The 17,056-nt window shown below is 40.9% G+C and overlaps 1 protein-coding gene across 5 annotated transcripts in view; it reads right to left on the bottom strand.

Moving 5' to 3' along the window:
* Window positions 1-3,394: 3,394 nt before the first annotated feature.
* Window positions 3,395-17,056, bottom strand: part of AKNA (AT-hook transcription factor) — a 37,735-nt gene continuing 24,073 nt past the window's right edge. For all 5 annotated transcript variants that reach the window (XM_069943388.1, XM_069943392.1, XM_069943391.1 and 2 more), the window contains exons 16-22: window positions 14,294-14,404; window positions 12,058-12,149; window positions 11,884-11,973; window positions 11,700-11,801; window positions 9,687-9,791; window positions 8,543-8,669; window positions 3,395-7,311 (exon numbers count right to left, since the gene is read on the bottom strand). In XM_069943388.1, coding sequence (XP_069799489.1) covers window positions 7,071-7,311; window positions 8,543-8,669; window positions 9,687-9,791; window positions 11,700-11,801; window positions 11,884-11,973; window positions 12,058-12,149; window positions 14,294-14,404 — 868 coding nt within the window. In that variant the 3' untranslated portion in view covers window positions 3,395-7,070. The remainder of the gene's footprint in view (window positions 7,312-8,542; window positions 8,670-9,686; window positions 9,792-11,699; window positions 11,802-11,883; window positions 11,974-12,057; window positions 12,150-14,293; window positions 14,405-17,056) is intronic.

Below are 17,056 nucleotides of genomic sequence, written 5' to 3'. Positions count from 1 at the left end.
TATGACTGAATCATACATCTATTTATGTGTTCATATGACTATCATATAACTGTATATGTGTTTATACGAGTATCATATATCTAATTAATTGCTTACAATATAATATATCAAATTGTGTCACATACATGCATAATACATATTAAAAATATATTTAATATTTGTATTAAATATTGTATATTATATTTAGAAACTATGGTCTAGATTTTATCAGATTGTGTCACATCAGCTCAAGGGCCATTGTAAATATATGCTTTACATAAATTACATAGTGCGGAGGCTGGGTGCACACTGCGTTTTTTAAATCAGTTTTTTCATCCGTTTTATGCAAAAAAAAAAAAAAGATGAAAAAGCAGATGCATTTGTGTGCATCCATGTTTCCACTGACTTCTATATAAAAAACGGATCAAAACACATGCATTTTTTTAGCATACACAAAAATGCGGTCAACCATGTTTTTCATCCGTTTTTCTGCAAAGAAGGGATGAAAAAAACGGATTGTAAAAACACAGTGTGAACCCAGCCTGACAGGTTCCTTTAAAAATGCTTCCCAGTCACATGAATGTGAAACGACGGAGTACTTGATCCTATCATTAAACTTCAGATTATTTATTAGTATAAAACCAATCACTTTCTTGATAGCGGTAGGGACAGGGAAAAAAGCAAACCAATAAAATAACTAATGATTCAGCATCGCCATCTTGTGGTCAGAACTTGTACTGCTGCCCCCCCCCTCTACTTTTTTTTTTTTTTTTTTAGTTTCCATTGCGCAGTAGAATTTGTGACCTGACACTGGATCCTCCTCATTCCACCACCGCCTGTTAGAATGTAGACATGGATGTGAAAGGAATGAGCCCGCACCTTGTATAGTGGAATACTACTGGAATCTGGCAATATGGAACATCCTGAAGATATATAGACATGAGGCATAGTGAACACTGATCAGTATTGGAAATAGTCAGTATCATCTGAGATGTACATCTTGTCAGAAGGAGGGAAAAAAAGATATACTACATCCCACAGTGTGCATATATATATATATATATATATATATATATATATATATATACGGACAGGGTCAGAACTACATATATTGTGGATCCGAAAGACCTTCACAGTATCCACTGGTCTGTGGATAGTCATTCTGCATGCTGCACTTTAGCACCTTGGGCATTTATTCATATATATGAAGGTGCCCCTAGCAACCAATCAGATTCCACCTTTCATTTTCCAAAGAGTCTGTAAGGAATGAAAGATGGAATCTGATTGGTTGCTAGGGGCAACTGAGAAAGTTTCACTTTACACCATGTTTGATAAATCTCCCCTATTGTGCGCATGTTGTTAATGTATTGGTATTGTTTTATATGGATCTCTCATTGATGAGTTGTATAGGAATCATCAGCCTGGCTGCAGGTCTAGGACCATATGTATTGATTTGATCTCTTTGTATTGGAGGTTTTTAATGTTAGGTGTACTCCAGGGGAAAAAACCTATTTGCACCTATTTAAAAATCTCAAGTCTTCAAGTACTTATCAGCTGCTGTATGTCCTGCAGGAAGTGGTGTATTCTTTCTAGTCTGATACTGCCACCTCTGTCCGTGACAGGACTTGCTACTGCTTTAGACAGAGGTGGCAGCAGAGTACTGTATCAGACTGGAAATAATACACCGCTTCCTGCAGGACATACAGCAGCATTTTAAGGCTACTTACAGGACATACAGCACCACTTTAAGGCCACTTTCATATGCTGTAAGAAAGGGTCTGTTCTGTGGCGCAGTGGCCACTATCTGTGAAGTTTAGCGGCACACACAATCGACATGTTAGTTTTGAGTGCAGCCCAATGGAATCTCTGCCGGAGTGTATACAGTGTTTACAATGTTGTTTGAAAAGCGGCCGTTAGTTAGTGAAAAAAATACACTGTGTGAACAAGGCCTAATTGTGCATATTTAAAATTTACAATTGCTTTTTATAACACACACATTTGCTTTCTTTCTTTGGGGAGCAAAAGACTTCTACTGTTTCCTGGACAACACCTTTAGGCTATGTTCACACTGTGTAAGTTCCGTAGTAATCACGGCCGTTGTTGCCGATTTGCAACAACAGCCGTGATTACTGGGGAACTTACGTAGTGCTGCAGGTTAAAGTGACACTGTCACCCCCTTAGTGCATTCTGACATCTCTACACAGGTGTAAAGGGTAAATTTAGCGTTTTTCATACCTTATTTTATATCATACGTCATGGTGCTTGTTCAAGTAAAAAGTGTCCTTTTATCAACTGCAGATTGTATAAAATGGCCGTGGCCTCACGGCATTAGCTCCACTTAGCCCCGCCCACAACGGCACCGATGGCACCGCCCCCTTGACGCCCATTGATTGGCCGAAGTAAAGTTGGTGGGGTCTAGACCTTTCGGCCAGCCTGTTCCAATGGCCGATGAGGGGGCGGGGCCAACTGTGGTGTTGTGGGCGGGGCTATGCCGCGAGGCCACGGCCACTTAACACAATCTGTAGTTGATAAAAGATGACTTTTTACTTGAACAAGCACCATGACGTATGATATAAAATAAGGTATGAAAACCACTAAATTTACCCTTTACACCTGTGTAGAGATGTCAGAATGCAAAAAGGAGGTGACAGTGTCACTTTAAGGGAATCCTGGCCTGAGTGTATACATATGGTATACGCTCCAGCCGGATCCCAAAAATCTGATAACAGTTTTCTGCGGGTGCTATTCATTGAAAAGCGGGCGCAGGGAACCTGTCAGTGCACGCTCCATTGTGTGCAGTGGTGGATTCGGATGTGGGCGTGCATGGATGCTCCAGGACCCAAATTCAACAGCAGTGAAGATCTTCTCTGACACTGGCCGTTCCGTGACCTGGCCGGGTCACGGAACGGCCAGTGTCTTATGCCATGTGAACATAACCTTAAGCTGGAATCACTTATTGCAAGTTTCCGATAGTGGAGTAAAGTTAAAGGCGTTATCCAGCCATTTAAAACTGATGGTGTATTAAAAATATGGTGATGCAGGTATGAGCAATAAACATTGAAAAGGCTGCAGCTGATTGGTGGCCGTGCCAGGAGTTGGTCCTCTGCCGGTCTAATGTTGGTGGCCTATCCCAAAGATAACCCATACAAAACAGTGTTAGAAAGACACTCACATTCAGAAAACAAACATCAGCTATGATTTCCTCCTTTTTTCTGCAGGATACAGATGATATATTAAGTCTTTAGATTCTGATTCCTTTAGTGAGATGAGGAGAGAAGCACTCACCTGATCACTTCTCCCAGCTGATCATACCCATCCTAACTGATGTCTGAGTAACATTTTAAAGGTTTGGCTAAGTCACAGTAGCCCTTTAAGAGCTCTCTTGAACCTCCCCTGTAATAACACAGAACTTCAATTTTAGCAAAAAAACCTTTTTTTTAATGAAAAAATATATTAGTAGAAATACTTTGCCCTAAAACAAGATCAACATGGACACAGCGCAGTGGTTTCCATCTTTGGTCTTATTCACATAACGTCCATTAGTTGCACAAAGTTTCGCATTTTCCTTTTCACCTCAATAGTGCCTTGTACCTCTAACAAATTCATGCACCTGTGCGGTGTGGAGGCATTAGATGCGGAGATTTCTGCAAATTAATATGCCGCATGTGAACACCGCCCATACAAACCTGCGTAGAAAAATATACAAAACAGCGGACCTTATATAAAATCCCAATTCACCGTAACATATCAATCATTAGGGGTGCAGCAAATACATAAGGGATCAGCTTGTAGGTCATTCGGCTCAGTGTATTTCGGAAGCCATTCACATTATTGTAGACACGACATAAGGTTATTACAGCCTATTAGATGTTCCATGTAACCCCAGCAGCTTCCTCAGAATAAGGGCACTTGCTCCGACGCAAATAAATAGATCAAAGTACCAAAGTTCTGGATACAAAAATATAAATATATCAAAAATACAAATATACCTCATAGTAAACTGTATAAAACACAAAGCAAAGACGGCCCTCCTGGGATAGGTATGGGGCTCCTTACACATACTCCACATTATCATGGCGGAATTACCTCTTTTATTTGCTATTGATGGTATTTCTCACTTTCTCTTCTGTTTGTATATACTCTTTAATATCTAATGTATACTCTAAAACAGGGACGGGAACCTTCGGACTTAGGGTACTATTACACAACGCGATTTTTTGACGATTAACGATAAAAGAACTCAAATGACCGCTATGGCGGACGACCTGAAATAGTTTACCAAATTACACGGAATGATGATCTTTACTTATGATCGTTATTGCGGTTGTCTTGTCGCCGCTATTGCGTTCATCACTACTGCGAACGCTCTATGTGAACGATTTGTGAACGATCAATGATAAAAATAGGTGATTTTTCGTTGGTCGTTTAATCGTCTGCTATTACACTAAACGATTATTGTTCAAATCCGAACGATTTAACGATTTTTTAAACGATAATCGTTCCGACTAATACCACCCTTACAATTCCCATCATGCCTGAGGAGCCAAAGCTTAAGCTTTGGCTGTCCAGGCATGATGGGTATTGTAGTCTTGCAACAGCTGGGGGGCGGCAGGTTCCCTATCCTTGCTATAATCAATCATGGTCACATTTCTATGTCCTATGATTTACCTCACAGATGAAGGTCACTATGGCCAAAGCGTCATGCTCTGTTTGATGGATTGCAAATAAAAGACAATACAAAGAGGATAATGTCCAATATTTGCTTTTGTATAAAAGGCGTAGCAATAAGGAAGTTGGGAAATAACTACAGTAAACAAGTGGAAAACATGTAAAGGCATTATTATTGGTACCTGCCCCCTATAGGATGCTTTACTGATATGTTTTAGTTGCATCATTTCTAAGGCTGGGTTCACACTACATTTTAGCCATCCATTTTTTTCATCTGTTTCTTGCAAAAAACTGCATTGTGTGAATCCATTTTGATCCGTTTTTCCATTGACTTCCATTATAAAAAGAGATCAGATTTTTAACGTACACAAAAACGTAGTTGACCTTATTTTTCTGTCCGTTAAGAAAAACGGATTTGTTTTGAACCGTTTTTTTTTCATAATGAAATGGAAAGACAGATCAAAACGGTTGCACACAATTCAATCCATTTTTTTCATCCGTTTTTTTGCAAACAGATGAAAGAAAACGGATTGCAAAAACATAGTGTGAACCCAGCCTTAGACATCTGTGTTTTAAAGTCAATTCCACATGTTTTGTTCTCTAATGTCTGTGGCTCATTACCACTCAATAAGAAATTATTAATATTGGTACCTGCTCAAAAAAATCAGTGATTAAATTTTTTTTTAATTTACCCTTAAAATAAACTGAAAATCCTTGGGGGAGGGAATTTATCAATGGATTGTGTGTAGGTTTTAAAGTAAAAATTTTGCAAAAAATGCAAGTATTTCTTTTATATTTGTTATATATATTCCTAGGATATCAGGGTGACAACCAGCATGCCCGCCATTACCGCTACCATGGGTGTTGTCATCAATCCTCTATAGCAAACCTGACAAAAAAGATGGTTATATTGCTATATCACTAGGCAGATTTGTTATATAGGGAACACTTAGGTGACAAACCTGAAGGATGTGATGGCTGACATGGGGGGTACGGGGTCTTCCAGCTTTCCCATGATCACATGATTTATCATATTAACATAATAAGCTTACTTATAAAAGGAAAGCTATTCTGTGTTGTCCATAGCAGCAAATCACTGGGCAGCTTACACTTTTCTTTGCTGGTTGCTGTGGACAGCACAGATAGTTTTTGGAACTCTGTATCAGTAAAAGGGAGATATGAAATTGAGCATTACATTATTCCTAAAAGTTACATGGTCGGAGGCACATAATAACTCTGCATACATTACTTACATTGTTACTTTGGTTTCTATACCTCACAGCCCATATGGCGGCTTTATCCCTCTTTGGAGCTCCGTAGGGCCGTTATGTCACATTCAGTAGGACGTAAATCTGATGTTTCTGCATACATTATGCTATGCAACCATGATTCAACTCATCTTGCTGAGGTTTAGCTGCCACACTCCAGCCTACTATAAGTGTAATGGTGGTGATCACAAGGACTTTTACCAGCAATGTCATTCCTATATGGGGGCCTCCAAACTGTCCTCAAATAGTAAATGTCTGCGAAAAATGAAAACCGGCATGTTGGATCTGACTATTTTTCATAGTGGGAACTCTTGATCCAGCCTTGACCCGGAGTTTCTTTTTTTTTACAGTTTTCAATGTAGCCCACCTGCCCTTGTCTTCTGCTTTGGCATATTCCCTGAAATCTGTCATCAGTTGTTCCTAACAGAGACTTATCTGAGGGTAGAAACTTGGGAATTCCCTGCAGCAAAGTCCAGATCTTTGTCCAGGGGTTAAAGAATAAAAACCTGGGATTCCCTTAGACTCTGCTTCTCAGTTTATAAACCCCATGACAAACAAAGAATCTGAAAAACATGGCCACTTTCTTCCAGAAACAGCACCTTTCCTGTCCTCAGTTTGGATGTGGGTTTTGCAACTCAGTCCCATTAAAGTGATTGGAGCTGACTGTAATACCACATACAACCTGAGAACAGGGGTGGCGCTGTTTTTGGAAGACAGTGGCTGTGTTTTTTTTAATCCTGAGTAACCCTTTTAACTCAGGCTTTGTTGACACTAGCGTAATATAGAGACAGTTTTGCATCCCTGTTATGGCTGCAAACCATGGCCTGATCACATCTGACAACCTGAACTGGTAGATTCATCAGACCTGCTTTCAGGGGGGTACTTACCGCCGTAAGAGGAACTCATAAATAATAGTGTGCAGCAAGGCCATGTCTCAGGAGGCTGTGAGAGACAACGTTAGGGATTGCGTGTAGGAGGAGATACATGTTTTTGTGGGGAGTAATCTGCATTTTTAGAGATTATTGATAATCAATAATCACCTTACATGAACATAAATTATTAAGTTATAAAAAAGTTAATCTTAGCCAAAAATGACGATTCACAGATAAAACTTCAATTCCAGGCACTAGGATATGGTTTCAAGATGTCTCCCATCTAGAAAAGACAAGAGCCTCGAAAGTCACGTTGTACACTCAGATCCATAGTCAGAGATCGGCACATCCGCCTGCTGGTGCTTTTTAGTTCTTTGGCTGCTTTGAGCGCCCTGTCTAGCGGCCACGTTAGATCATCGACCAGTAAGATATCTGAGCTCGGTGGAGGAGTGACAGAATGTGGACGACGTAGCTCTGTCGGGTTATATGCCAAGGAGGTGTAGAAGCTGGCCGGCGTACCATATCTGAAGATAAGAGAGGTAAAGGATGAAAGGGCTGTAGATCCATGGATTTTACTTTATTTCTTAGGCCATGTTCACATGGCATATAACACCGGCCGTTCTGTGACCCGGCCGTGTCACAGAACGGTCGGTGTTACTGAAGAGCATCCAAGCCGGTACTGCTTGGAATGATCTTCATTTCTGGTGAATTTGCATGCGGACGCACCAATGTGCGCCTGCATCCCAATTCCCCGCTGCACACAATGGAGCGTGCGGCCGGAGTCGCACACTCCATTGTGTGAACTGACATGTTCTGTGTGGCCGCTATTTAATGAATAATGAATAGCGGCCGCACAAAACTGACATGTCAGTTTTTCGAGCGGCCAGATGTAATCCCGGCCGGAGCGTATACTATGGGGGAGATTTATCAAACATGGTGTAAAGTGAAACTGGCTCAGTTGCCCCTAGCAACCAATCAGATTCCACCTCTCATTTTCCAAAGAGTCTGTGAGGAATGAAAAGTGGAATCTAATTGGTTGCTAGGGGCAACTGAGCCAGTTTCACTTTACACCATGTTTGATAAATCTCCTCCTATGTGTATACGCTCCGGCCGGGTTTCCATTCATTCCATTACAATATATGTTTAGCATAAATCAAGGCCTTGTTGCAAATTACTGTATATACAAATATACTGTAAGAGCCTTATTACATGGAGCGATAATCTGCTGAATCAGGCCGATTCAGGCCAGATTATTGCTCCGTGTAATAAAGACAATGATCAGCTCGGCGGATCGTGTCTTTTGGTCCTGACCTAAAATCATTGGTTGTCAGGTACACATCGCTACGTGTAGAAAATAATAATGTATATACGCTCCCTGATGTCCTCTTGGCTTCTTCCTGCAGCTGTCTGTGCAACTTCAGGGCAAGTCTATGATGTGAAAGGCTGCTCAGCCAATCGCTGGCCAGGAGGGGACTGCCGAGGCCAGTGACTATCACTGTCAGCACTTCAATATTTTACACTTTTAAAGCAAGGGCTGCACAGACATCGCTAATTATATATATATATATATATATATATATATATATATATATATATATTCAGCCCTTGCTGCATGATTATCAAGCTGTGCAATAGGCTCAGTAAGTGAGCACCAATCTAGCAGATCTGCACTCATTTACATTACTAATCGGGCTGTGCAATACGGGCCTATGTATCAGAGAGAGGGATGCTTACATTATCAGCCTAGTTACTTACATTATAGGAGAGCTGTAATGCACAACAGGAGTCTGTACGTAGTTCACTGGAGGACTATGGCTCATGATCCAATGCTTGCAGTGGGGACGTCTCCGAGATCGACGCCTATTTTCACCAATATACACTCCTGTATATAAATATATATGTATATAAAAAAAAAAAAAAAAAAAAGATCAGACATCAGGCTACTGAAAAAACACTGTAAATACAATGATAGATTACACACAGCTCTTGTGAGACACGATTTAATCTAGCCATAGACGTAAACTGTCTTCCCTGATCTGACATGAAAACAAAAAATGTTTTGTCTCGTCAGGAAAAAATAATGCAAAAAAAAAAAAAAAAGAAGTAGGCTTTCCCACATCGTGAATGTTTTCCTCAAAGTCAATCATTCACATAATGGGAAATAACGTATCTATAAGGACACACAGTCTTATTTTGTCCTGTGTAAACGGTTATCCAGGCTTACAAAAATGGCTGCTTTCTTTCAGAAACAGCACTGCTCTTATGGGGAGCCCTGCTCTAAAAGGAATGGTGCTAAGTAGAGATGAGCGAACCTGGAGCATGCTCGAGTCCATCGGAACCCGAACTTTCGGCATTTGATTAGCGGTGGCTGCGGAACTTGGATAAAGCCCTAAGGCTATGTGGAAATCATGGATATAGTCATTGGCTGTATCCATGTTTTCCAGACAACCTTAGAGCTTTATCCAAATTCAGTAGCCACCGCTAATCAAATGCAGAATGATCGGGTTCGGATGGACTCGAGCATGCTCCAGGTTCGCTCATCCCTAGTGCTAAGTTGTAATACCACACACAACTGGAGGACAAGGGTGGGAATGTTTTTGCAAGAAAGTAGCTGTTTTATTCTAATCCCGGATAACCCATTTAAAGGTGTTGTCCAGGATCAGAAATACATAGATTCTTCCAAAACAGCGCCACTTCTGCCCACAGGTTGTGTGTGATATTACAACTTGGCACCATTCCCTTCAGTTGGGCTGCATTACGATACAAAACCTGAGGACTGGTGTGGTGCTGTCATAGTTTTCTAATTCTGTACAACCTGCTTTAGCTGGCAGAGGTGTGATTTACAGTGCTAACATGGTTGCATCTCTCCGAGGGCTTAGAGGTAAAGTAAAAGACTGACCAGTTGTTTGTGCATCATCGGAGTCGTCACTGTTCCCATGGCAGAGAGGACAGTCTGGTGGTATTACTGGAGTGGTTTTTTCCTTCTTTGATATTTTCTTGGGCTCTGCAAGAAACAGAATAGAAATAATATATTATATTATATATTATTTTATAATAGAGATAGTAAAATGAAAAATAAAAAAGAGACATTTTTAAAACTATGTTTAACATAAAAACATGATTTTAACAATTGGCCTTTTTTTGATGACACATTCCCTTTAAAGGTTTAAATTTTTCTTTCAAATCAACTGGTTTCAGAAAGTTATATAGATTTGTAATTTACTTCTTTTTAAAAATCACCAGTCTTCCAGTACTTATCAGTTGCTGTATGTCCTGCAGGAAGTGGTGTATTCTTTCCAGTCTGACACAGTGCTCTCTGCTGCCACCTCTGTCCATGTCAGGAACTGTCCAGAGCAGCAGCAAATCCACATAGAAAACCTTTCCTGCTCTGGACAGTTCCTTTCTCGGACAGAGGTGGCAGCAGAGAGCACTGTTTTAGACTGACAAAACACAGTTATCACTGAACTCAAGGAGAACAGTGAAAAAAATTCCAATGAAGTACTCAATCAAGAGTCTCCACTGATGCCCCCAAAAATTTAAATATGCAAAACAGGAGTCCGTGGAGCCTCGGTTGCGAGTCTCAAAACACGGGATAGCCAGATATCTCTCGCCTGTTGCCACGGGGTGCCTCCATGATAGGGAGAGCACCACACCACCCTGATAAATAGCCCCTTAAGTCCCACTCGGTTGCGAGTATTGGAACATAAATAGGGAAACACCAGGGTGGCCCTTTTTTGTCAATGTCTAACTCAAGGTGCGAGTATTGTGATCATGACAAGGGCTTGCCAGGGCAGGCTTCCATCCACAAACAGCCGTTTCGGGGTTTTTGCCCCTCGTCAGTGTGGAGTAGGATTCTGGCTAGTTGGGGCAATATCAAATCGACCAACAAAACACAGTTATCACTGAACTCAAGGAGAACAGTGAAAAAAAGGGGCCACCCTGGTGTTTCCCTATTTATGTTCCAATACTCGCAACCGAGTGGGACTTAAGGGGCTATGTATCAGGGTGGTGTGGTGCTCTCCCTATCATGGAGGCACCCCGTGGCAACAGGCGAGAGATATCTGGCTATCCCGTGTTTTGAGACTCGCAACCGAGGCTCCAAGGACTCCTGTTTTGCATATTTAAATTTTTCGGGGCATCAGTGGAGACTCTTGATTGAGTACTTCATTGGAATTTTTTTCACTGTTCTCCTTGAGTTCAGTGATAACTGTGTTTTGTTGGTCGATTTGCTATTGCCCCAACTAGCCAGAATCCTACTCCACACTGATGAGGGGCAAAAACCCCGAAACGGCTGTTTGTGGATGGAAGCCTGCCTTGGCAAGCCCTTGTCATGATCACAATACTCGCACCTTGAGTTAGACATTGACAAAAAGGGGCCACCCTGGTGTTTCCCTATTTATGTTCCAATACTTGCAACCGAGTGGGACTTAAGGGGCTATCTATCAGGGTGGTGTGGTGCTCTCCCTATCATGGAGGCACCCGCTACCGAGGCTCCACGGACTCCTGTTTTGCATACTGTTTTAGACTGGAAAGAATACACCACTTCCTGCAGGACATACAGCAGCTGATAAGTTTGGGAGGACTTGAGATTTTTAAATAGAAGTAAATTACAAATCTATATAACTTTCTGAAACCAGTTGTTTTGAAAGAAAAAGACTTTAGCTGGATAACCCCTTTTAAAGTCCAGGACCACATGTCACGTATGTATGGTGCAGGGTCTTAAAAAAGGAACACCCATCTGATGCCCTGATAAAATTATACCAGTGGCTGAAATGACACCCACTAAATAGTTAAACAGACGGGTCAGACAAGGAAGCACTCCTACTCCTAACTAGTCAGAGGACATATCACATGATCCCTCGTAGCCAGTCCGCAGCTCTGAAGCACATATTTATAGCCCCATTGTCCGTACCAGAATTTTTTCTTTCGTTCTCTAGACATTTCTGACAAGGAGTGACCGTAAAATGTTCATCCTGGGGGAGAGGAGGAGGTCTTGACACTTGATACTGAGTCCCTAAAAACAGTGAATAATATTGTATTAGTGAGGTAATAAAGAACATGATGATATGTTTCCTATGAGATATGGCGACATTTACCTGTGTAAGCTCCCTGAACGCTTCGTCCACCTTGTGCCGCAGAAGGGCAAGGGTCGTGGTCAGGTGGCACAAAACTGCCCAACAAGTGTTCTGGGTGCAAGGAAAGAAAGCGGCTCAGAATGACAGAAGAAAGAACCTGATAATCCCATCTGCCACCAGGAGGAGGACGCTTACCTCTCTTAGACTCCTTCACAGGAGGCCCACGTCTAGTCATAGGAGGACCCAACTCAGAGGCGAAATTAAGACTTCTGCCTTCATGAAGTTTCCTGTACAATATTAAAAGTGTTTATGTCCTGGTTCATTTGTATGGATACAAGATAAAGTACATGTCAGTAAGTGTTTAATGTCTCTACAGAGCCTCAGCAGGGTAACTGAAGCCTGACACACTGGGGGAGATTTATCAAACATGGTGTAAAGTGAAACTGGCTCAGTTGCCCCTAGCAACCAATCAGATTCCACCTTTCATTCCTCACAGGCTCTTTGGGAAATGAAAGGTGGAATCTGATTGGTTGCTAGGGGCAACTGAGCCAGTCTCACTTTACACCATGTTTGATAAATCTCCCTCTATTGTCTATTGAAACCAATAGGTTCTCTGTGTAATGAAGGATGGATCCACCAGAGCCAGAGACACTTCACAATGGTGGAGAGATGAAGAGCCTTAATAAATTTCTTAAAGGGGATTTTTTTTTAATTTCAAATCAACTGGAATATTGTACAGATTTGTAAATAACATGTATTTAAAAATGTCCAGTCTGCCAGTACTTGTTAGCTGATGTATGTCCTGTAGGAAGTGGTGTATTCTTTCCAGTCTGACACAGCGCTCTTTGTCCATGTCAGGAACCGTCCAGAGCAGTAGCAAGCATAGACAGAGGTAACAGCAGAGAGCACTGTGTCAAACAGTTCAGAGCAGGAAAGGTTTTCTATGGAGATCTGCTGCTGCTCTGTACAGTTCCTGACATGGACAGAGATGGCAGCAGAGAGCACTATGTCAGACTGGAGAGAATACACTTCCTGCAGGACATACAGCAGCTGATGAGTACTGGCAGACTGGATTTTTAAATAGAAGTAATTTACAAATATATATAACTTTCTAACTATATATATATATATTTTTTACACTGGAGTTCCCCTTTAATAGGGTATATGAAAATGGGTTTTCTGAGGCTAGCTCCCCACCACATTATGTTTGTTTGTTTATTCTTTACAATAGAAGTCAATGTCAAGATGACTCATCCCTACAGACATACAGATGCATCCTGTTCTAGCAGTACACAGTACTTTTTTATTTTGTTGTTGTTGTTGTGGTAAATCTATGCCTTGGTTGTATGTCAGAAATTGTGGTGTAAAACTAATCTTAACTGGACAACAAAAAAAGAATATTCTCTACTAGGTTTAGGATGTTCTGTCTTGTGGAGAAGACATAATGCTTGTAACAGTATCTTTAAGGATGCCTATTCAATAACTTAGCCGCAATGTCCGCAGTGCTAAATGAAGTGGATTGCCCTCACAGTGTCAGAGTGGTGAGCCGGTGTCCTGTGAATGTGCCCATCGCTCACGCTGTAAAGCTATTAGCCCTCGTGTGTGCTAAATACTAATGGCTCTGTAACCACTTAGATTAAAACTTGGATCGATTGATCTATTGATCACGGATGAATCATCACTTCATGAAGATAAATCAGACCTCTAATGATAGGGATAATCCAGCTGAATTGATTGCGTTGGGGAAAAACATGTTAGGAGATATTGCTGGAGTCTGTGATCTTGGAAAACCATTCATTTCTAGAAAACCTTGTTGGGGCTCCATTTTGTATGGACTGTAATATGGCTCTCATAGAGGTACAATGAAGCATCCACTGTACCTCTATATACCAGTCTGACACAGTGCTCTCTGCTGCCACCTCTGTCCATGTCAGGAACTGTCCAGAGCAGGAGAGGTTTTTTATAGGGATTTGCTACTGCTCTGGACAGTTCCTGACATGGACAGAGGTGGCAGCAGAGAGCACTGTGTTAGAATGAAAAGAATACACCACTTCCTGCAGGACATACAGCAGCTGAAAAGTACTGGAAGACTGGAGATTTTTAGATGGAAGTTAATTACAAATCGATATAACTTTCTGACACCAGTTGATTTGAAAGAAAAAAAAATCAGCCTGTAATTAACCTGAAGATTTAATGAAAGCAGCACCAACGTTTATAGTAAGAAAATTCCCCTCATTCTAAGAGTATAGGAACATAACAGCTGGATAGAGTCTTCTAACCTGCTGTTGGTTTCCCTTTAATGGTTCAGCTATTGTATCAGAGAGTGTTCTGATTGTGTCAGGTTGTCATCCGTTTTGTAGATGAGCGGATCTGGTCACACCAATGACACGGTGCAGATGTGAACCTAACCTAAGCAACATATATCACTCACCGATCTGCATCTGTCTGTCCTTGTTTCCCTCGGCCTGGAGAGCGGAGTAGGCTTTTTTCGAGATGCTTACGCAGCTGACTTACTTCCTTCTGCAGACTGTGGATGGCCTGACTAAAAGGACAGAACAAAAATGAGTAATGAAAATACAAAACAACAAGAACATCATAGCAGGACACCATTATTTTTTTTTTTTAAAGTTGCTCACAAAAATGAAAGAACAAATAAAAGACCAAAATCCTCTAACGTTATGTATTACAAATATAACATCATAACACTACACACAATACTATATAGCAGAGTGTGACTTGACAGTAGATCCACTGTAAAGAGACTCTCAGTAGGTTTATGGTGTCCTATCTCAGGGAAGCATAAACTAGTGACTGAGAAGCTGAACAGAATGATGTATCACTTACATTGTTCTGTGCAGCTGATCTGGAGATATCCTCCTGAATAACATAGACAATAAGGAGTCCTCTACATTATGTGCATGAGTCCAGTAGTCCTGGATATTCATGAGAAGCAGAAAACTCTGCCCACCAGCTGCTGATTGGCAGTTATCTATCCATGGCTGTGTATAGGCAGTCAACTGTCAATCATCAGCTGGAGGAGGTGGGGGGGGGGAGGGGTGTAACAAGAATCCTATTCTCCTGCATATTAGGAGAACACCTGAACAGAATGATGTAAGTAATACACTGATCTGTACTTCTGTATTTCTGTCACTAGTTTATGCTGCCCTTATTTAAGACGGAATAAACCTAGTGACAGATTCCCTTGCAGTCTCTGTTCTTATATAAGAGATCAGCAAAATGCATGTTATCGAGCACGCCAAAAATGTGCAATATAGTCATATAGGACAAACTGTCAATCATTGAGTAGGACCGCCCACAGGACTCCTAAGCTTACAACAAGCAGGGATTTAAATGAATATAATACAAGTAATACTGAATCTTTTCCCATAAACACCAGTTATATCAAAGTGCTCAGCTCCTTGTGTTCTCAAACAAGATAATAGCAGATCAGACCAATTTTAAGCGAATTATTACTGATCTTACTAGATAAAACAAAGCTTTTATCTCATCTGACACAACATTAGCTAAAATTCTTAAATTGTTAATGGATAACAAGATAGTAAGTGAGGAGCGTCAATACTCACTGGAAAAGGAGGGATAATGGTACATGCTAATAATAATAATAATAATAATAATAATAATAATGCTCTTATTACTACCCAGGGCCAAGTAAGAAGACAGATTCAATAGCAGTCAATACTGGATTATGACAGAATATATATATAGTGAGTGATGAAGAGGATCAATTATCCATAGTACTCACGGAACAGGATCGTCATAGTTTTCCATATTCCTCGTTGTGTTAGAATCAACATGTTATGTGTGAATAGTGTTCAGAGGCAGCGTGAAAACCTACGGCAGACATACTCCATGCATGTATACAGATTGCCCGTCCAAACCAGTGCTATAAATGCAAAATGTCCATAGGTGGCAGAGCAACGCTGCCGTCTCTAAAACACAGTAACACCTAGTTACCAGCAAACATTATGGAGGAGGAGCGGTACTAAGCGTCTAGTGGAGTTAAGAAAATGCAGGAAGGGAAGTAGGGTGTTATAGCGGACATCTGACTTCATACAATGTCTCCAGTCATACATGGAAAGTGTCCAGCTCAGCACTCAATAACTGAGATCCTCCTCTATCCCTCTAAATGAAAGTATCCATTGTCTAACAGTGCCCTTCTACTGACTAGCGATAGCGATCAATAGGGAACACAAAGAACCTGATCGATCAAAACTTTTGACGTATCTCATGACAAATCAATTTTTCTTTCTAATGTCAGGGACACTTTAAGAAAGATTAGGAAGGCTGATCAAGTGATGCCTCTCTAGACAAACTTTATGCCAGTGACCATGGCTGGTGCATGTGGTTGTGAGCTGCAGACAAGACCTGGTGGGATAACACTATAAACCATGGCCGCTCCCTGACAATGTGCACATGTACGCAAGTCGGTACAATGACTGATATTTGCTTTCTTGTGGCACTGCTTTGGACAGGGGGTGGTCACTAAGATACTGAGAGTGTAACACTGACTAATTGTATCTAGTAAGTATATATGCAGCTACACATTCCCCAAGAGAAGACTCCCCCTGAGGAAGCATCATATGTATGAAATACACGTTGGGGTGGTGGTGTGCGTCAAGTTGGGAAGACTAGATGTTTTTGGGCCAAATTATTTTTTGAGCTATGGCATGGATGGAATACCGGACTGTGTGTTATTGCATTTACCATATTAATGTGAACATTATTTAGCCTATATGGATTTAAAGTTACATATTGTTCACAATAATCTATATTAGTGCATTTTGTAATAAATATTAGTCTTGCTGTAATAACTTTGTCACATGATCGTATTGCCCAATCTTGTCTCTATCTACACAATGATTAGAGCTGTCTCTTTAACCTTGTATTCACTCTCTAGTTTCTGGTATTGTTGCTGTATAATGTCCTAGCTGCATCTCTACTATCAAAATGGAGTGTGAACAGAAATAATCTGATGCTGATCCAGAGATTTGCACTAGAATTAGAGTCCTTTTACACACACAGATTTATCTCACAGATTATTGAAGCCAAAGCCATGAACAGGCAATAAAGAGAAGACAGGTCATAAAGGAAAGAGTGAGATTTCTCCTCTTTTCAAATCCATTCCTGGCTTTGGCTTCAATAATTTGTCAGGTAGATCTGTGTGTGTGAAAGG

Source organism: Dendropsophus ebraccatus, chromosome 10 (genome assembly GCF_027789765.1).
Source record: "Dendropsophus ebraccatus isolate aDenEbr1 chromosome 10, aDenEbr1.pat, whole genome shotgun sequence".
Classification (NCBI taxonomy): Eukaryota; Metazoa; Chordata; class Amphibia; order Anura; family Hylidae; genus Dendropsophus; species Dendropsophus ebraccatus.
The sequence above is the reverse complement of the archived record's forward strand: the minus strand, read 5'-3'. Positions and strand labels throughout refer to the sequence as shown.